Source organism: Pongo abelii, chromosome 1 (assembly GCF_028885655.2).
Source record: "Pongo abelii isolate AG06213 chromosome 1, NHGRI_mPonAbe1-v2.0_pri, whole genome shotgun sequence".
Lineage (NCBI taxonomy): Eukaryota > Metazoa > Chordata > Mammalia > Primates > Hominidae > Pongo > Pongo abelii.
In genome coordinates this window covers 193,450,496-193,472,189 of record NC_071985.2, presented here as the reverse complement: position 1 = coordinate 193,472,189, position 21,694 = coordinate 193,450,496, and the positions used below count along the sequence as shown (strand labels likewise).

The 21,694-nt window shown below is 42.5% G+C and overlaps 1 protein-coding gene across 18 annotated transcripts in view; it reads left to right on the top strand.

Annotated features, from left to right (window-relative positions):
- Positions 1–21,643, top strand: part of CAP1 (cyclase associated actin cytoskeleton regulatory protein 1) — a 33,837-nt gene extending 12,194 nt beyond the window's left edge. For 4 of the 18 annotated variants that reach the window (XM_054527095.2, XM_009252014.3, XM_009252010.4 and 1 more), the window contains exons 2-13: positions 8,351–8,472; positions 9,084–9,184; positions 10,746–10,823; positions 13,219–13,362; positions 13,466–13,551; positions 15,208–15,313; positions 16,529–16,706; positions 18,689–18,873; positions 19,158–19,281; positions 19,430–19,512; positions 19,833–19,976; positions 20,445–21,643. In XM_054527095.2, coding sequence (XP_054383070.1) covers positions 8,361–8,472; positions 9,084–9,184; positions 10,746–10,823; positions 13,219–13,362; positions 13,466–13,551; positions 15,208–15,313; positions 16,529–16,706; positions 18,689–18,873; positions 19,158–19,281; positions 19,430–19,512; positions 19,833–19,976; positions 20,445–20,528 — 1,425 coding nt within the window. In that variant the 5' untranslated portion in view covers positions 8,351–8,360 and the 3' untranslated portion in view covers positions 20,529–21,643. 18 annotated transcript variants of the gene reach the window in all.
- The last annotated feature ends 51 nt before the right edge of the window (positions 21,644–21,694 follow it).

The window sequence follows — 21,694 nt, the reverse complement described above, 5'->3', positions numbered from 1 at the left end:
ACAACATTCTGTGAAGAAAAATCTGCAAGAATAGGCTGATAATTTAACTTTCCCTAATCCAACTGGATATTCCCATAATAAAACTTTTCAAAATATAGGCTGGCTGTCATGGTTCATATCTGTAATCCCAGCATTTTGGGAGGCTGAGGCAAGAGGACTGTTTGAGCCCAGGAGTTTGAGACTAGCCTGAGCAACATAGTGAGACTGTCTCTATCACACACATACACACACACACAAAAGCCAGACATGGTGGCATGTAGTTATAGTCCCAGTAGTCCCAGCTACTCAGGAGGCTGAAGCCAGGAGGTCAAGGCTGTGAACACACCATTGCCCTCCAGCCTGGTCAATAGAGCCAGACCCTGTTTTTTTTGTTTGTTTGTTTGTTTTGTTTTTCGAGATGGAGTCTCGCTCTGTCACCCAGGCTGGAGTGCAGTGGCGCGATCTTGGCTCACCGCAAGCTCCACCTTCCGGGTTCATGCCATTCTCCTACCTCAGCCTCCTGAGTAGCTGGGACTACAGGCGCCTGCCACCACGCCTGGCTAATTTTTTTTTTTATTAGAGACGGGGTTTCACAGTGTTAGCTAGGATGGCCTCGATCTCCTGACCTCGTGATCCGCCTGCCTCTGCCTCCCAAAGTGCTGGGATTACAGGCGTGAGCCACCACGCCCAGCCTGTTTTTTTTTGTTTGTTTGTTTTGTTTTTTAAATAAAAGCCGAAAAACTTTAACAAATCTACAGTATTTATTCCATTCACATTTTATTTTGTTGTCCTAACCAATATGAGTGCTTCTGGAGGGGAGGGACCATGTGTCTTCTATTTCTTCAGTAGGCCCACAATGCTAAGCACTTTGATTTTATTAGCATCTTCTGTGTGCCTAGTTTTTCTAGGTGCTGGGAGATAGAGTCAGTGCAGGAGGTAGAATGGATAAATTCCCATCCTTCTTGAGCCTATATTCCAATACATAATATGTAGTGCTAACATTTTACATTTGAATTGCATTTTAAGGCTTCTGAAGTGATTACTCGTATCTATGAAATCACCTCCTTTGATCCTTGTATCTATGTATGCTAGATGAGGATTATAATCCATTATGTGACTGTGTAAAGTTACACAGTTAGTATGTACAGCTTGGGACTCAGGCCTCAGTCTTCTAATTTTATATGGACTTGTGTAATTTTGACCACCTCTGTTTCTGAAGCTTTTATGATGAATGCTTAAGTAGTTGGAAATCCAGACATTCATTTATGGAGGTTTACGTATAGTTCTTGGTTATTGACAATTAGAAATGGCAAGGAACAAGATTAGGCAGACATACAGTTCTCTGCTCTGATACTTCTGTGTTTGGGAGAAGCCTTATTTATTTATTTATTTATTTATTTATTTATTTATTTAAATAAAAGAGATGAGATTTTGCTGTATTGCCCAGGCTGGTCTTGAACTTCTGGCCTTAAGCCATCCTCCTGCCTTGGCCTCCCAAAGTGCTGGGATTATAGGTGTGAGCTATCATGCCTGGCCTGAGAAGCCTTATTTTAAACATTTGCTTTCTAAATACGTCTCATCTATCCTGAATGTGATTGAAAAAAATTGGCCTCCATGGAGAAAATTGAAAGCAGAAAAATGGAAGATGCTGGCCAGGCGTGGTGGCTCACGCCTGTAATCCCAGCACTTTGGGAGGCCGAGGCAGGCGGATCACCAGGTCAGGAGATTGAGACCATCCTGGCTAACACGCTGAAACCCCATCTCTAATAAAAATACAAAAAATTGGCCAGGCGTAGTGGCTCACGTCTGTAATCCCAGCACTTTGGGAGGCCGAGGCGGGCGGATCACCAGGTCAGGAGATCGAGACCATCCTGGCCAACATGGTGAAACCCTGTCTCTACTAAAAATACAACAAATTAGCCGGGCATGGTGGCAGGCGCCTGTAGTCCCAGCTACTCAGGAGGCTGAAGCAGGAGAATGGCGTGAACCGGGGAGGCGGAGCTTGCAGTGAGCCGAGATCGCGCCACTGCACTGCAGCCTGGGTGACAGAGTGAGACTCCGTCTCAAAAAAAAAAAAAAAAATACAAAAAATTAGCTGGGCATGGTGGCAGGTGCCTGTAGTCCCAGCTACTCGGGAAGCTGAGGCAGGAGAATTGCTTGAACCCAGGAGGTGGAGGTTGCAGTGATCTGAGATCATGCCACCGTACTCCAGCCTGGGTGACAGAGGGAGACTCCATCTCAAAAAAAAGAAAAATGGAAGATGATAATAATGTGACTAAAGACATCATAAAGAGACCTTGAGCCCATAGTGCTGTGCAAACAAGTCGGGGCTGGATACTATGATTAACCATATGGTCACTTAATTTCTTAAAAGCCATTGTGGAGTAGCAAGAAGAGCTGTAGAGCAGGATTCAGAATATTTGTACTCTAGGCCTAGGTTCTTTACTCACTGGTTGTTTGACCTCTGGCAAGTTTTTTTTTTTTGAGACGGAGTTTTGCTCTTGTTGCCCAGGTTGGAGTGTAATGGGCGTGAACTCAGCTCATTGCAATCTGTGCCTCCCAGGTTCCAGCAATTCTTCTGCCTTAGCTTCCCAAGCAGCTGGGATTACAGGCTTGCGCCGCTACTCCAGGCTAATTTTGTATTTTTAGTAGAGATGGGGTTTCTCCATGTTGGTCAGGCTGGTCTCGAACTCCCGACATCAGGTGATCCACCCACCTCAGCCTCCCAAAGTGCTGTGATTACAGGCGTGAGCCACGGTGCCTGGCCATCTGGCAGGCTTTTAACTTTTTAACTGCTGTGAATGTCAGTTCAGTTTCTTCATTCTAAAAATAGGGATCAATGTCTGTATAACATACCTTGCAGAATTAAGTCTCAAAAGAATCAACAGATTAATAATGTTAAGCATTTATAACTATACAGAATTATTATATTTAATTGACATTATATAGTCTAAGAAGAGTGCTTTCCTTATGATACTTAGTTTGAAGATCTCTATATCAGTGTGATTCATGCCTGAGAAGGCAACATTTATTTGAAAGACAGGAGGGTTTGTAAGGTCCTGCAAAAGCAGATAAGCAAAAAATTAAAACAAAACAAAACAAAACACTTCTCCATGGATTCGATAGAGAAGATAGCCACACTGTGTTGAGGAGAGAGTGAGTAAGAACCTTTATTTATTTTCTTACTCAAACACCTTTATTAGCCCACTGTTCTTTTTTTTTTGGAAACATAATCTCGCTCTGTTGTCCAAGCTGGAGTGCAGTGGCGCAATCTCAGCTTACTGCAACCTCCACCTCTCAGGTTCAAGCAATTCTCATGCCTCAGCCTCCCAAGTAGCTGGGACTACAGGTGCATACCACCACGCCTGGCTAAGTAGACAAGAAGTTTCACCATGCTTCCCAGCTGGTCTCGAACTCCTGAGCTCAAGCAATCCACCCGTCTCGGCCTCCCAAAGTGCTAGGATTATAGGCATGAGCCAATGTGCAGTGTTTTTAATGCCTCCTATGTTTATAGTACTGGAATTACTGTGGCAAGACATGGTCCTTGCCTTAGGGTGGCTAGTTGCCTGTTGACTGTTAGAGGAGATCAGATGCATTCAGGGGATTATGGCCATAAACTCTTAGACTCTGAAGACTATTAAATAAATTATTTTATTTTACTTTATTTTATTATTACTAATGTTTTGAGACAGAATCTTGCTCTGTCACCCAGGCTGGAGTGCAGTGGTACTATCTCGGCTCACTGCAACCTCCACTTCTCAGGTTCAAGCCATTCTTGTGCTTCAGCCTCTGTAGTAGCTGAGATCATAGCACACGCCACCATGCCCAGGTAATTTTTGTATGTTTAGTGGAGACGGGATTTAGTAGAGACGGGGTTTTGCCATGTTGGCCAGGCTGATCTCGAACTCCTGGCCTCAAGTGATTGCCTGTGTTGCCCTCCCAAAGTGCTGGGATTACAGGCGTGAGCCACCATGCCCGGCCAAATAAATGATTTTAAACCAGTGTGTACAGTGTTGTGACAGAGATAAGTGCACAGTGTTGTGGTAGCACATACTAGAAATACTTCCCCAGGAGGTGATAACTTAGCTGAGACTTAAAGGACAATAGGAGTTCTAGAGGGGCAGATGGGAAAGGGAAAACATCTAAGCAGAGTGGATAGCATTATAAAGGCTCAGAAGTGAGAGAAAGCATGGCTCTTTCTGGAAAACGCAAGTAGTCCCTAGTTGCTGTAGTTTGCTAAGGAAAGGTGTAGCAAGAGATAAAACAGGAGTGGTAGAAGATTAAGCAGGACTAGATTAGAGAAACCCTTGTTTGGACTTTACCCTGAACACTCTGGGGTATGTGTCAAATGCAACTCTAATATCATTTCTCAAATGCAAATATAATTATAAATATTTCTTTAAGACCATTCAGTACTCTGGGAAGTGTTGAGATAGATCACTCTGACTATAATGTGGAGAATGGATGAACAAAGTTTATTACTGTAACTAGGGGAGACTAGCCAAGAAGTCATTGCAGTAATCTTGGTGAAGTCTTGATATCCTTTTTTTTTGAGACAGGATCTTGCTTTGTTGCCCAGGCTGGAGTGCAGTGATACTCATGGCTTACTGAAGCCTCTACCTTCTGGGCCTAAGCCGCCATCCCACCTCAGTCTCCCAGGTAGCTGGGACCACAGTTGTACACCACCATGCTTGGAAAAATTTTAAATTATTTTTGTAGAGACAAGGTCTCCCTATGTTGCCCCGGCTAGTCTTGAACTCCTGACCTCAAGCAACCCTCCTGCCTTGGCCTCCCAAAGCGCTGGGATTAGAGGAGTGAGCCACTGTGCCCGGCCAGTATCCTAACTCTTATCAGTCAGGATGGAGGCAAGGGGCATCTATTCATGAGATACACTAAATAGAGCCTATGGATTTTGATGACTGATAAGATGTTGTGGGGGAGTTTATGGAATCCTTACTATTTTCCAGGACTGTGCCAAGCACTTCTACATGGATTCTTTCATTTATTCTCACTGAAGCCCTTTGGGTTTTTATACTATTATTGTCTTCATTATAAAGATAAGGAAACTGAGTCTCAGAAAGTTTGATAACTGCTTATAGTCACAAAGCCAGTGCATATTGTTATTCAAACCCCCAATCTCTCTGATTTCTCTAAAGAACACTCTTATCCACTATATAATACTGCCTAACAGTTTCCAGTTACTGACTTGATCAATCAGGTGATTGATAGCAGTGCTGGAGCAATGTTAGGGAAGATGGTTTCTGCTTTTGGACATTTCGGGTTGCCTTTGGGACATCCAGGTAGAGATGTCTAGGTGAAAGCTGTTTTTTTTTTTTTTTTTTTTTGGAGACAGGGTCTCACTCTGTCACTCAGGCTGGAGTGCATGGTAAAATCACTACTCATTGCATCCTTGACCTCCTGGGCTCAGGTAACCCCTCCCACCTCAGCCTCCTGAGTAGCTGGGACTACAGGTGTGTATCATCATGCCCGGCTAATTTTTTTATTTTTTGTAGAGATGGAATTTTGCCATGTTGTCCAGGCTGGTCGTGAACTCCTGAGCTCAAACACTTCCTCCCATCTTGGCATTCCAGAGTGCTGGGATTGTAGTTGTGAGCCACAGTACTTGGCCTGAATCTAAAATTTAATCCCAGATGAATGGCCTGAGCTAGATGGATATTCTGCTCTGGTAGTCTTTAGTCTATAGGTGGTTATGGTGATACCACCTGGCAAATAGGCTGGGTGTTACTACAACAAGGGTAGTCAGAGGCTTAGGAGTGTACATGACCACCGGAAGAATGTACGTGTGTGTAGAGAATAAGAAAAGGTGTGTTTTTCACACAACTGAATCTCATTCTCTACACATACATACAATGTCATACTCAAATTCTGGACATTATTTTCCGTAACATCTCAAATCTCATCTTACTCCCACCAAGAACAAAAAAAACAGTTTCTGTTCTTTTGTATTTGGTTAATGGTAGAATGAGATTAGCTATAAATGGTAGCTGTATTGTCCTTTTTCATTCTGCTTAAGTCAGACAGCGGAACTGTAGCTTGTTTAGCAGTGAAAACCTATAAATACAAATGAAATATGGAAAAAGGGAGCCAAAGTCCCATGAAGCTCTATTATTAAGCACTTAAGATTGGTAAATGTTCACAAACTCTGCCAGCCTCTAGCAACACATGTACTGTGTCTCCATGTTAACAGTGGTCTCAACCTGAAACATCCATGTATGAAGGAACATGTTTTATAACAGAACTGAGTGGTATCTGTTCATGGAAGGTAGCTTAGGAGTTTATTATGTTCCTTGCCTTTTCCCCTGGATTTATAGTGTGGTGGATTGTATATATATGTGAGTCTGTCTCTTGATCAGTATGCATAATGGAACAGGGCAGGAATTCAGATATCAGTTGATAGTGTCATAACATTAGGGAAAGTATGTTGACTGCTTATGGTCTGCTCTATTTGAGAGTAGGACATAGACCTGGAGTCTTCTGCTGCTGCTGCAGGCCAGGGAATGGAAAGGTTTGTTTGGTTCTCATTCTCATTTTTTTTCTTTGCTTCTCTTTTAAACAACACTCTCTGACAAGTGATTGGGCCCACAGAGACCTGAGCCTGTACACAGAGAACGGACAGAGATTATATTGTCTTCCTTACTTTATCTTGTGAGCTGCTTATCTCTTCCACAGGGAGGACAATGTGTTAAATTGAGATAATTCTGGCATGCTGTCATCTTTGGGGGAATCATAATTGCTGTTGTCATTTTAGGCAGCTTCAAGGGAGTTGAGTTCATTCAGCTTCAGTTACCTGAACTGAATTCAGTTACCTGAATTGACGCTTTCATGAAATGGAATCTTTCCAAGTCAAAGCTTGGATTGAAATTTCACTGACTGGTTTTTATGAGATCACTTAGGGTCTCAAATACTTTATGTAGAAGTGCATTGATCATATTTTACACTTAGGTGTGACTTATGGGCAACTTTTAGCACCCTTGTCCCTCTGGAGTTTTGGAATGCTATTTGTGAGGTTTATAACTTCATAAATATTTATTGAACATCTACTACCTGCCAGGTAGTAGTCTAGATGGTAGAGTATACAGTAAGGAACAAGCTATATAAGGTCCTTTCTCTGTTGGACCTTACTTTCTTTGGGATATTAGACATCGAATTAGGCTATTTCAGATAGTACTTGTGAAAGATCTATAACAAATTCTTTTGGATGTGTCTAGTGTCCTTCCCTACTGCACGTCCAGATCTTTCTCATCTTCATTTGAAGGCTGGCTCAAATGGCAGCTTCTCCATCATATCTTTATCTGATCCTTCCAGCTGATATATTACTCCCCTCTTTGAAATCTCATGCCCCTCTATCAGCAACTTTCTTATGTCACCTTAACATTTTTTTCTGTTTCATAGTTGTTAGTGCATATGTTAAGTCTCCCCATTAGACTATAAATTACTGAGGGCAGGCCGGGCACAGTGGCTCACGCTTGTAATCCCAGCACTTTGGGAGGCCAAGGCAGGTGGATTACTTGAGGTCAAGAGTTCAAGACCAGCCTAGCCAACATAGTGAAACCCTGTCGCTACTAACACTACAAAAAATTAGCTGGGCATGGTGGCGCACACCTATAACCCTAGCTACTTGGGAGGCTGAGGCAGGAGAATCCCTTGAATCCAGCGGGGCAGAGCTTGCAGTGAGCTGAGATCCTGCCACTGCACTCCAACCTGGGTGACAGAGTGAGACTTTGTCTGAAAAAAAAAAAAAATTATTGAGGGAAGAGCAAATATCCTATTCATCTTGGTTTGGGATATTTCACATGCAGGCAGCAGGATGTTGTGGGAAGAAAACGCACTGCACTTAGAACCAGAAGGATGAGATAAGGATATGATGGAGTACTGGCTTCTCTATTCACTGGCCATGTGACTAGGCAAGTCATTTAACTTCACTGAAACTAAGTTTTCTATCTCTAAGCGTGTAGTAATCATCCTTCTATTCCTGAATAGTTGCCAGGAGGCTCAAACTGAGATAATGTATGTGACTATCCTTTGCAAATTCTAACTTTCCACACACAGTATCATAGTAAATATTGAGTATTTGAATGAGTAAGCATTTACTTTAGTGAACACCTTTTCCTGAGCAGTTCTCTTGCTTAATGAGGTCTTCTGATTTTGTAAATACACTAGACTACTTTTTTATCTGATTTTTTTGTATTGTTCCATTTTACAGATGACATCTAATTTTATTAAATTATTCTGTTGCTGAGAATTGGCATCCTCTTCATCCACCTGGGGATGACCAGGAATTTTCTGTTTTTTTCTCTGTAGGTGCTATTTAATATTTAAATAACAAATGACATTTGATCTGTTTCAGCAGGTGGTCCATTATGGCTGACATGCAAAATCTGGTAGAAAGATTGGAGAGGGCAGTGGGCCGCCTGGAGGCAGTATCTCATACCTCTGACATGCACCGTGGGTATGGAGACAGTCCTTCAAAAGGTAAGCAGTCCACAGCCCAGCAGAATGCTTTCTTTGAGCGTCTTGGCCTGAAAATTTTCTATTATTCTCTCCTTTGGAGCTAAGTTCCCAAAACTTAATCTAGAAAGTTTATCTTTTGTAATTTGTATTGCTGTGAGCAGATAAGAGAGGAAATGACTTGTACAGGGAGGCCTGTGGTGAAGTTATTTTAACACAAGAACTTCCTGCTTGTGTGATATTTCCTGTTCTTTCTTTAGCAGAATGACTCCAGTGTAAGTCAAATGACAAGTGATAATAAAATTCCTCTCTCCAAACAATTGGCAAATTGGACATTTTGCACATGCACCAATTGAAACATAAAATCTTAGCACTAAAAGAAACCTTGGAGGATCATTTTGTTTATTTTCATTTTATAGATAAAGAAAATTAAGCTCAGAAAGGAAAAGGAATTTAGTCAGGGTCACACAACCAGTTAGTGGTGATACTGGACCTAGAACCCAGGTTTCCTTACTCCTGTTCTGTATCCTGTTGACTGTATTACCTTGCCTCCCCACTTTCATATAGAAGCACGTTTTAAAGAAGCCTCCTTTTGATGCATGGCTGATTCTTTGTGGTGTGTTTGTCTTTAGCAGGAGCAGCTCCATATGTGCAGGTATTTGACTCGCTGCTTGCTGGTCCTGTGGCAGAGTACTTGAAGATCAGTAAAGAGATTGGGGGAGATGTGCAGAAACATGTAAGAATGTTTTGCCTTTTTCCCCTTCTTTTAAGGACTAACAGGTTTCTTCAGTCAGCCAAGGTCCTTATCCTTGGTTTAAGAGCTCCTTGAGAAGTTCCTTTTGGTTTGGGGCATTACACATGTTCTTTTTCTTTTACCTGTACTGAGGAGTTCAGTCCAGCCACAGAAACGATTCCTTATTTTTTTCTAGGCCCCTTGCTTTTATCGCGTATTTATACAGAAAGCTTGCTTGGTACATAAAATATGGTTCTGTTCATCTTTGTAGTGAAGAATATGCACCAGTTTGATCCCAACATATTATATAATCAAACCTACAGTGGCATATTTAAAGGAGTCATTATCATGACTTAGCATTTATAAAACTATACTTGATAGTTATTAGTTATGCTAATGTGGATTATTTTCACACTTAACCCACAGCAAGAATATGAAGTAGGCAATGACAGGTGCCTTTCCTCCCACCTTCCTTTATGCCTCCTACGTCATCACCACCGCCCCCCACCCCCACCCCACACTCACGTATACATTCTACCTCTATTTTTGGGACCCAAAAACCTTCCTGCTAGCTCACCGAATTATAAACAGTAACCATGCTTGGGATCTTCTTCACCTAAACCTTTCTCCAAGACTGGTTGCTTGGCTTTTGGAAAATCTATTTTGAGCCTCTCAAATGCCATCTGTTGCCAATGGTTTTAGCTCTAGAGAGTGGGACTGGGACTTTAATAAGGGTGTAGAGGCTTGCATTTTTACTTAATACAGCTCTGTAACATATGAAAAACTTTAAAACATTTATCATTTGTATTTTAAAAATGCAAATCCAGAAAAAATAGATTGCTTTCTTTGAATTTTTGTGTTTTAATAGTGCTTATAGTCTCATGTTTCTTAAATTCTTTTGACTGCGAATGACCCTTAGAAAGAAAGAACATATTCGTAACTGAGATAAAAGTTTCACAAAATGATATTTATACTACTTCTGCTGTACTTTTTTTTTTTAACTTTTTATTTGGAAATAACTTGAAGTTGGTGCACTGCACTCATACTTTTGTTCTGTTAAGCTCACTAAATTGATTTAATTATTTATTAATGGGTCATGGTATCTGGCATTTGAGAGATAGCTTTAACCTAAAGGAGTAAATACCTTAAGAATTTTCAGCATAAATTTAGGCCTTTGCCTTTACTCCTGTCTCCAATTTTTGAGAAAAGAAAGGTGTTTTTTTGGTTGCTGTTTGTTTTATTTTGCTGATGTGAAATAGGAAGGATTTTTCAGTGCACAGTATCACAATGCATGTGTAAGGTGCTAACATGACTTCATGTAAGCTAGGTGATTATCCAATTAACTTCACTTCCAACTCTGGACATATATCCTTGATGAGTTCCAATAGGAACAGTAGTGTATGTAATTCTGCTATCAGTCCCTGGAATCTGGAATACATGAGGAGGATAACATGAAGTGCCTGGGTTTCTATCAGAGTACATGGAAGTAGAGGTTTCAGGTTATTCTTATCAAGACTTCTCTAGTTATAATGTGTCATCAATAGCTGATTCTTCTTTCTGGCAGGCGGAGATGGTCCACACAGGTTTGAAGTTGGAGCGAGCTCTGTTGGTTACAGCTTCTCAGTGTCAACAGCCAGCAGATGTAAGTTCACTACTAGCTGGTTTCATTTTGGTTTGATGCTCAGGACAAGTTGAGAGATTTCTGTCAAGCTATTATAACATTTTGAAATAGACCTACTAGGCTTTTGATAATATATGTTCATACCAAGTCCCAGAGGTAGAGCCATACTTCAAGTGCCTTAATGGGAAGGTACTATTGGGTACTTAATGGTCTCTACTGGCTTTTTCTCTGTCATTTTGCATAGGACTGTGGTTATCCCTGGGACTTTGCTTGCCTGCCTCTTTGCTGAGTCCACATTCATCATAGTGTCTCCAAAGCCCTTTAAAGATGATTCTCTTGCTTCACTGTGGATGGGCTTTAGTAGTACTCCTGTGGAGATCTTAAAACTCGTACAGTATTGCTTCTCTCCTCATCCTTCACTGGCTGGGAGAATCTCCCTTTAATTTTACTCCCACCTCAAAATTTTATGGTGCAAGATGTGAAAAGTTGAATTAGAGAAGATTTAGATTTCTCCTGGAGTCAAAGAATATAAGTTCCCTTTTTTTGCATTTGGTTTTCCTAGTTACAGGGGAATAATAAAGCAAATTGTCCTAAATGCTGTATTAAAACCCTTGACCTTCAGCATGCCTGGATAATATAAAAATAGTGCAAGATAATGTCAAATATATTAGATTCTGGTTAAGCATGCTGCCTCATTCCTGTAATCCCAGCACTTTGGGAGGCTGAGGCAGGAGGATCACTTGAGGCCAGGAGTTTGAGACCAGCCTGGGCAACATAGCAAGACCTCGTCTCTACTAAAAATTAAAAAAATAAAATAAATAAAAATAGCCAGGCAAGGTGGTGCATGTGTATAGTGCCAGCTACTTGAGAGGCTGAAATGGGAGGAAGATTTGGGCCTGAAAATTTGAGGCTGCAGTGAGCCATGAACACACCACTGCACTCCAGCCTGGGCGACAGAGCAAGTCCTCTCAAAAAACAATGTGTGTGTGTGTGTGTGTGTGTGTGTGTGTGTAGATGCCATCTAATTCTAAATCTGTCCTGAATGGTTAAGATCTGAGAATTGAGATGTTCAGGAAATGGAGCTTTGGAGGAAGGGTGCAAACACAAACAAAATTCATCCATTTTGCCAAGGTGCCTACTTGAATGCTAAGCCCGTAATTGTTTTTTATTTTATTTATGTTTTAAAAAAAAATTTTTTTTTTTGAGACAGGGTGTCGTTTTGTCACCCAGACTGGAGGGTAGTGGTGCAATCACAGCTCACTGAAGCCTTGACCTCCCAGGTGTAAATGATCCTCCCACCTCAGCCTCCTGAGTAGCCTTGACTACAGTGTGCACCACCACTCCTGGCTTGCTTATTTACTTATTTATTTATTTATTTATTTTTGAGATGGAGTCTCTCTCTGTCGCCCAGGCTGGAGTGCAGTGGCAGGATCTCGGCTCACTGAATCCTCCACCTCCCAGGCTCAAGTGATTCTCCCACCTCAGCCTCCTGAATAGCTGGGACTACAGGCATGCGCCACCATGTCCAGCTGATTTTTGTATTTTTATAGAGATGGGGTTTCGCCATGTTGCCCAGGCTAATCTTGAACTCCTGGACTCAAGTGATCTGCCCACCTTGGCCTCCCAAAGTGCTGGGATTACAGGCATGAGCCACCATGCCTGCCCCTAATTCTTTTTATTATTTGTAGAGACAAAGTTGTGCGGTGTTGTCCAGTCTGTCTTGAACTCCTGGTCTCAAGCAGTTCTCCTGCCTTGGCCTCCCAAAGTGCTGGGATTACAGGCCTGGGTCACCACGCCCAGACTAAGCCCCCTAATTGCATTTGATTCATCAGTTCTTTACTCAGCAGCTACTATATGGCTGGCAATGCATTGGGGGCTTTAATGATGATAAAAGAGCTCGTCTTTGAAGAATTAATGAGAAAGTAAAACATATTCACATGGATCCATTAATAGTTTGTATTGGTGAGTGATAAAATGCCAAAATTGGTTATGCTGACAACAAATGCTGTAGGAGGCTGGTGTGGCTGGGTTGGAGGGCCCTCATGAAGCATGAGGAAAATTTGGATTCATGGAAAAAGAAGAGAACATCATGAGTAAGGCACAGGAATGATGTCCTGAGTGTATGTCCTCTGAGTGGAACAGAAGAGAGACAGGTGGTTGAAATGGAGGTACTGTGGTATAGCTGAAGTATGGGTCCTGATCATGAAGACCATCAGGTGCAGCCTGAGGAGTTGGAACTCTGCGAGGAGAGTGAGATGATGAGCAGTATTTTAGCCTTAGGAATCAGGACAGGACTAATGCAGTTTATTTGGGTGCTCACTAGAGTCCATAGAGAATTCTTGCCTTCAGGATCAGAAGGCATAGACACCTTTGTGGAAGGATGTTAACCTGAATCTTTTCTTGTATCTCTTCCTAGAATAAGCTTTCCGATTTGTTGGCACCCATCTCAGAGCAGATCAAAGAAGTGATAACCTTTCGGGAGAAGAACCGAGGCAGCAAGTTGTTTAATCACCTGTCAGCTGTCAGCGAAAGTATCCAGGCCCTGGGCTGGGTGGCTATGGTGAGCAGTGCAGATTCCAGGGCTGGGGGTGGGTATAGATTGTAAGAGGGAAGGCAATATAGTTGGAGAGGTCCTGAGTCACTGACAGCTTGTCTCTCTCTAGGCTCCCAAGCCTGGCCCTTATGTGAAAGAAATGAATGATGCTGCCATGTTTTATACAAACCGAGTCCTCAAAGAGTACAAAGATGTGTAAGTTCAGCCTTTTCTCTCTTTCTTTTTTTCTTTTCTGAGACAGTGTCTTGCGTTGTCACCCAGTCTGAAGTACAGTGGCACAATCACAGCTCACTGCAGCCTCAACCTCCCAGCTCAAACAATCCTCCCACCTCAGTCCCCCAAGTAGCTGGGACTTCAGGCACGCTCCACCATGCCTGGCTAATTTTCTAATTTTTTCGTAGAGATGAGGTCTCACTGTTTCCCAGGCTGGTCTCTAATGATTCTCCCGCTTTGGCCTCCCAAAGTGCTGGGATTACAGGTGTGAGCCACTGTGCCCAGCCAAGTTCAGCCTTTTCTCAAGGGGTAAAGGATAAACCCATTTGGTTACTTGCTGGAGTAGCACTTTGGAGTTACTGAAGGCTGCCCTTAGCCACTGTGCTGGTTTTATCTCAGGGCTGCTTTCTGGAGAGCTTAACAGATATTGTCTCACAGCTGCATTTGCAAGCAGGAAATGTTTCTGCTTCCACTTCTGCTTTCTCTCCTTTGTTGGTAGAGGCCCTTTTAGTCTTCTGATCCTTACCCTTCTGGGTTTAGGAAGTTTTGCTGGCAGTAACATGGACTAATGCCCTTTATATAAGATTTTGTTCCTTTGTTGAGAATTTGTTACTGGCCCAATGGCAAAGGGTTCAATAGGACTTAATAGAAATTTTTCAGGAAGTCAGTTAAAGTGAGAGTAAGGCTGCCTAGCCAATGCAGGTATTATGTAGGGCAGTCATTGCATGTCTAACCACATACGTCTACCAGTTCTGACTTCTCCATTGCTGGTTTTGAGCTGGAATGATTGCAGGCAAAATTTATTAAGTTGCATATCTACACAAACCTTTCCTTTCTTCCATCCTTCATCAATCAACAAACAGTTATTAACTACTCTTTTTAAGGAAAACTACACCTTCCTGTGAGTGAAATGTGTCCCAGAACAACAGGCACTTCTTTATCCTTCTAGCAACATGGAACTAAGCATGACAGTGTTTTGATATATCCCACCATTATCTCATCACTTTACAGTTGAGGAAACTAGGCCTTAGGCTAAATAACCTTCCCAGCTAATACACAAGAAGAGAGGGGACTTGAACCGTAGGTACAATGCTATTTCTATAATTTAATGCTGATTGTTTCCCCCTAAGGGAAAGTTTTTAAGTTTGCTTTTGGTCGGGGTGGGCATATTTTGACATAAGGCATTGTCTCATAAGGCAGTTAAGTTTCTTAGTCTTAGAGTTCCACAGTGATACTTAAGAGCTCTCCTCTCTACCATGGTTTTATGCACAGAATGTCTGCTTTTATCAGTTTTACATATTAGATTGTGTTTAAGGTCTACTTTGAAAAAAGTTTCAATAAGCAGCAAGTGGTCAAAAGAAAAAAAAAGTTTTGGTACTTAAAACAGTTTGAGAAACATTGCTATGAGAGATAGAGATAGAATCCAGAGTCTCTATCTTAGTGGAGTTTGGTCTGATTAGGGTAATAGACTAGGTTGTATATACATAGAAGCTGGTGATGATAGAAAAGCTGCCATTGAGCAGAGCCTAAGAAACACCACAGGTAGGAGAATGTGAGCCCATAGGAAAGAAGGGTTCTGGAATCACCACTGTTATGTACCCAGACCACCTGTGACAAGTTCTTCTTTAATCCTCCCAGGGATAAGAAGCATGTAGACTGGGTCAAAGCTTATTTAAGTATATGGACAGAGCTGCAGGCTTACATTAAGGAGTTCCATACCACCGGACTGGCCTGGAGCAAAACGGTTAGTGAATCCTTCCTCCCTCCCTCCCTCCCACTTTCTCTCTCCAGCATGGGGTTTCTTAGACTTCAGCACTACCAAAGTCTGTGAGGGAATGCTAGTTTTTTCAGTGGAAGGGAGGAAGAAAAGGAGGAGAAAGAAAGGGTAAAAAGAGTAAAGGAAGCAAGGATCAGAGGAGAAGGAATATTCAGTGGTATTCAATTTCAATAAACATGTCAGGGACAGTGATTGGTGCTGGAGCAGGAGACACACACAAATGAGTTACACTATCCCAGCCTTTAAGGAGCTTAAAAATAAGAATGCAAAACCCCAATACAAATCACCAAGCCAAATGCTATAATAAAGATACAGACTCTAGAGTATGAGGAAGAGAAGAGTCCTTCTCGCTAGAAGAGATTGTACTTTGAAGGTATGTACTCTTCTGTGAGACTTGAAAGAAGTATAGGGCAGTGAGAAGTGGGATACTACAAAAGGCCCAGCTTAAACAAAATAAATGCAGAGTAAATGTAGAGATTGGTCATCTCCAGCTTCAATAAGGGGAAATGATCAGATTTTTAGGAGAAAAGGCTGGAAAGGAAGGTAGGCTGAGACTTTGGGATGAGGTATTTGAGCAAGGGAGTGATAATGATTCAATTTGTCTTTAAAAGAGTCTCAGTGTATAGGTTAGGGATAAGGACTCATGCTCAGATTATGAAAGCGGTCATGGTGTTTGGGGGATAGTAGAAAAACATTTGCAGGAGATAGCACCAAGATAATAGAAAGAGATTTGATAAGGTCGAAGAAGTTGAAATCCTCAAAGAAGATTGAATAGTCAGTCCTGGATGGTAACATCTTTCACTGAAATAGGGACAAGGGGATGATTATACAGGGAGGGGGGCAGGCAGGAAATGATGAAATCAGTTTTGAACTTGTTGAATCTGAGGTACTGGTAACACACTATGGAAGATGTCAAGTAGATTTGTGGAAATAGTTTTTAGAGCTGGAATCAGGTGAGGTCAAAGGCAAAATGTGATGGTCAAGAAATAGAACTGAGAGCTGGATCCTCAGGAAAGGGTGAGAAGGCATAAAGCCAAGTTGGGTATGGGTAGGACACATTAATCATTGCCTCAAAGGCTGTGGTGGGGACCCCATGTGCACTGGCCACATGTAGGGCGCTACTGGGAATGGTACAGAGGGGAGGAGAGAGGATGACGATGTTACCTGCACTTACTGTTCCAGGGGCCTGTGGCAAAAGAACTGAGTGGACTGCCATCTGGACCCTCTGCCGGATCAGGTCCTCCTCCCCCTCCACCAGGCCCCCCTCCTCCCCCAGTCTCTACCAGTTCAGGCTCAGATGAGTCCGCTTCCCGCTCAGCACTGTTCGCGCAGATTAATCAGGGGGAGAGCATTACACATGGTGAGTGAGCACTTGGACACGAACAGTAGCTACAACAAGTTGTGTGGGCCAGACCCCACCAACCAGAACCGTCTGTAAACTACAACCCTGGCTTGTATGGTGGGGACTCGTTTGGTGTGTCCTTTTCCTTTAAGGGACAGCAAAGCTGGCTTAAATGGAAATTGAAAATGATGATCACAGTTGGAGGAAGCCCTCTGCCCCATGGGAAAGTGACTTAATATTAGGTAGCATATATAGAGGACCCTCTTGTGCCAAGGCACAGAGCTGGCGATTTTCCCCAGAGGTTTTTCCGTGGCACCACATGGCCTCTGGGAAGGCATTGTGTTAGGGAGTTAACTTCCTCAGAAGATGCATACTGGTTACATAGAAAATTTGCATGAGAGTGACCTAATGTTGGTATAGAGAAAGTAGATACCCTTAACACAGCTGGTGGAAGTCTTGAGTTGTTCAGCCACTTCTAGGAATCTATGATCATAGTAGCTAAAAATGGTGTAACAACCTAAATCCAACAGTAAGAGAAATGGTTAACTACCACATGTCCTCTTGATGAAATGTTTTTTATTTATTTATTTATTTTGAGACGGAGTTTTGCTCTTGTTTCCCAGGCTGGAGTGCAATGGCGTGATCTCGGCTCACCACAACCTCCGCCTCCCGGGTTCAAGCAATTCTCCTGCCTCAGCCTCCCGAGTAGCTGGGATTACAGCCATGCGCCACCATGCCTGGCTAATTTTTTTTTTTTGTATTTTTAGTAGAGATGGGGTTTCTCCATGTTGGTCAGCCTGGTCTCGAACTCCTGACCTCAGGTGATCTGCCCACCTCGGCCTCCCAAAGTGTTGGGATTACAGGCGTGAGCCACCGTGCCCGGCCTCTTGATGAAATGTTATGCCACCATTACATGTTTTTCTACAGTGAACCATGTAATGTTTAAGAAAAAAAAAAATCTAGTATGTAAATTACAACCACAAGGAATGGTGGAGATAAAAAGGCCATTCAGTATTTGTTATACAGTTAACATAGATCAGGCCATGTTCAAAGCGAGGCGTGTGTCAGCCTGCTGTGGGAGATGATGAATTATTTTTCCCTTAAAACATAAAAGAAATATATTTTTACTTTTATTTTTTATTTTATTTTATTTTTTTGAGATGGAGTCTCACTTTGTTGCTCAGGCTAGAGTGCAGTGGTGTGATCTTGGCTCACTGCAATCTCTGCCTCCCAGGTTCAAGCAGTTCTCCTGCCTCAGCCTCCTAAGTAGCTGGGACTACAGGCATCCGCCACCATACCCAGCTAATTTTTTTGTACTTTTAGTAGAGACTAAAAATACACCATGGTAGCCAGGCTGGTTTTGAACTCCTAACTTCAGGTGATCCGCCTGCCTTGGCCTCCCAGAGTGCTGGGATTACAGGCATGAGCCACAGCGCCTGGCCTAGAAAGATATTAAACTACAGGTTAACATGAGAAAGTTTTTAAGTGTCAGTAGTTGAACTAAATTTGTTAACAATCTGTATGATTACAACCAACAAAACCAAATATATGTAGAAAACAATATTGTAGAGTCGCAAATGCCAACCCTGACTGAGGAGGTGGGGGAAGTAGGGTTAGCTGTGGGGAGTGAGGGTTTTTTTTTTTCCCTTTTACCAAATTTTCTTTACTACCACTCATTTTTCTTTATTGCTTTAAAAACTACACATTTGTGCATATATATTTGATATGTCTTTCTAGATCTTTTTCTGTGCATTTACATATCCTTATCCCCACCCACAATATACACACATTCCATGTTGTTGTTGTTAATGGAACCATATAATTTAATCTTGGGGAGAAGAGAAATGATAAAAGTACTTTTCCAAAACTGCTTGCAAGAGAACATCTCAAAGGCTCCAGTTTTTGGCTTTGAATTTTCTGTTAAGGATGTTTAACATGATGATAGCACCTCAAAGGTCTGGTATGAAGGACAGGATACAAGGTAGCTGTTGTTCTTACAGCCCTGAAACATGTATCTGATGACATGAAGACTCACAAGAACCCTGCCCTGAAGGCTCAGAGTGGTCCACTACGCAGTGGCCCCAAACCATTCTCTGCACCTAAACCCCAAACCAGCCAATCCCCCAAACCAGCCACAAAGAAGGAGCCAGCTGTACTTGAACTGGAGGGCAAGAAGTGGAGAGTGGTGAGTTAAAAATACCTAGACGGGGGCAGGTATTTTTATTATTTTATTTTTTTGAGATGGAGTCTCACTTTGTCGCCCAGGCTGGAGTGCAGTGGCGCGATTTTGGCTCACTGCAACCTCTGCCTCCTGGGGAAAAGGAGTAGGAACAGGAGGTTAAATGGAGCTTAGCTGGATGAGGGCAGAGTTCTGGCTTCAATTGCAAGAACAAAAAGTTTGGGATAGCCTGGTTTTTTTTTGTTCGGTGTGTGCTTTGTGATGAGAATCCTGGGATCTCTCTCTAATAGGAAAATCAGGAAAATGTTTCCAACCTGGTGATTGAGGACACAGAGCTGAAACAGGTGGCTTACATATACAAGTGTGTCAACACGACATTGCAAATCAAGGGCAAAATTAACTCCATTACAGTAGGTGAGTTTTTGTCGCTGTCCCATGCAAGCCCCGTCACAGAGCCCGAGAAGGCTAATACCATTTTACCTACCCTATTCTTAAAGATTCCTAAATGTATATTAGTTTTCTTTAAAGTTACACTGTTGACACACTCCCTTTCTTCTCCTAGATAACTGTAAGAAGCTTGGTCTGGTATTCGATGACGTCGTGGGCATTGTGGAGATAATCAACAGTAGGGATGTCAAAGTTCAGGTAACTCGATATTTTGGCTCCTTCTTTTTGTCCCTGAGGAATTAATTGAAAGAGACATGGTAGACCCACAGATGTTGCTTTGGTGGGAATCTGATTCGACAAAGTCTGTAAGCTGAGCTGCTTTGGACGTGGCAGAAGGGTTGGCTCTTCAAGCCAGTTCTTTTCAGGACCCATCCCAACCCACCCGAGTATCCAGTGTCTTGCGCATCTGTGAGCTTTTAATGTAATTGCTGAGTCACGTGAAACAGGAAAGCTTTTCCTGCGACGCACTGTTGTCCTCCCCAGCTGCTGGGACTCAGTTCTCTTTGTTTACTCTGCAGGTAATGGGTAAAGTGCCAACCATATCCATCAACAAAACAGATGGCTGCCATGCTTACCTGAGCAAGAATTCCCTGGATTGTGAAATAGTCAGTGCCAAATCTTCCGAGATGAACGTCCTCATTCCTACAGAAGGCGGTGACTTTGTAAGTTTCTTGATCTCTTTAGTATGATGTTAAAAACAGAAAGGACTGAAGATTTCTTGCATCGGAGAAAGCTATTTTACGAACATTCTGCACTGAGCAGGTAAAAACCCAATAATGCACACCAAAAGCACACAGAAATGAGGTAGTCCAGTGTAGTGGAGCCCCAAAGGTAGGTGCTTTCTGCCTAAATGGAGCTCAAGGTAGCAAAAAAGAATGGGGATGAGCCATGGCACCTTGTCAAGCTGGTGCTATAAAGCCATATGTACTGTTATTTACATCCCATAGACTTAATAGTCTGTCCAAGATCGCTGAACACTAGAACACAGCATGGCTCTGTGGGTTTGTCTCTTGCTACATCCTACCGTGCTCCTGGGGTTAAGTGGAAGCAAGTTGGGAAAAATGTGTGAGATTTAGCCCCAGCTCTTCTTTAGCTCAGATTTAAACCCGCTGTCTCTTCTTTATTTGCAGAATGAATTCCCAGTTCCTGAGCAGTTCAAGACCCTATGGAATGGGCAGAAGTTGGTCACCACAGTGACAGAAATTGCTGGATAAGCAAAGTGCCACTGGGTTCTTTGCCCTCCCTTCACACCATGGGATAAATCTGTATCAAGACGATTCTTTTCTAGATTTCCTCTACCTTTCTGCTCTTAAAACTGCTTCTCTGCTCTGAGAAGCACAGCTACCTGCCTTCACTGAAATATACCTCAGGCTGAAATTTGGGGTGGGATAGCAGGTCAGTTGATCTTCTGCAGGAAGGTGCAGCTTTTCCCTATCAGCTCAACCACGCCGCCAGTCCATTCTTAAGGAACTGCCAACTAGGACTGATGGTGCATTTTAGCTTTGAGCTTTTGGGGGTTATTCTACCAACAAACAAACAGTCCAGTGGAAAGAAAACAGTCCCAGGAATTAACAGATCAGAATGTTCACACTGGTTAATCTTTTTTTAACAATGAGCATGAAGGTAGCAGAAGCTGGTGTGTTTCCAGATGGTTCTTCTAACCAAACTAATTTTTCACTGTTGACAAGCGAGGCACGGGTTGCACTGGACCAAAGGCTGAGGCTTGGCCATCTAGCATTCCGTGCAAAATTGTTTCCTATAAGCATTCCTTTTATTCTCTGTTCTATCCTGGGTCTGCCTCAACCATGAGATAGCAGAGTCTCTGGTACTAGCTGCTGTAGCAGTGCCCTTCATCCAGGGCAGTTAATGGAGTCTTGGACCCTTTCTTTCTCTGGGATCCCTGCCCAGCACCTTCCTACAGAGATGACTTTAAAAGGAAAAACAAAAAACAAAAACCACACGATTTCAAGGAGTCTGGCATTCCTGAATCCTCCTTCCCTGCCAGGTGCCTGTCACCTGTCTTCACTGCCTCCTTTTCCCTGTCATGCTCATCAGCTTATGGCTTCTGTCCAAGCACCTGAACAGAGGACTAAAACCTCCACTGCAGGCTGGTTTTAGGTCTTGAATTATGTAAGAATCTTGCACAGCACTGCTAATGTAAATTTCAGTTTTTCCCCTCTAGGACAAACACTTAACAAAATATGCAACTTTTTTTTGGTGGGAAGAGAGATTGTCCTGTGATTTCTACCCATTTCCTGAGGCCTGTGGAAATAAACCTTTATGTACTTAAAGTTATACAGAAAATAGAATAAAGTTAATACCAAACTTGCTTAGTTGTTTACCTGTGATATTTGCTGTACAGAAATGTAAAAAATACTGA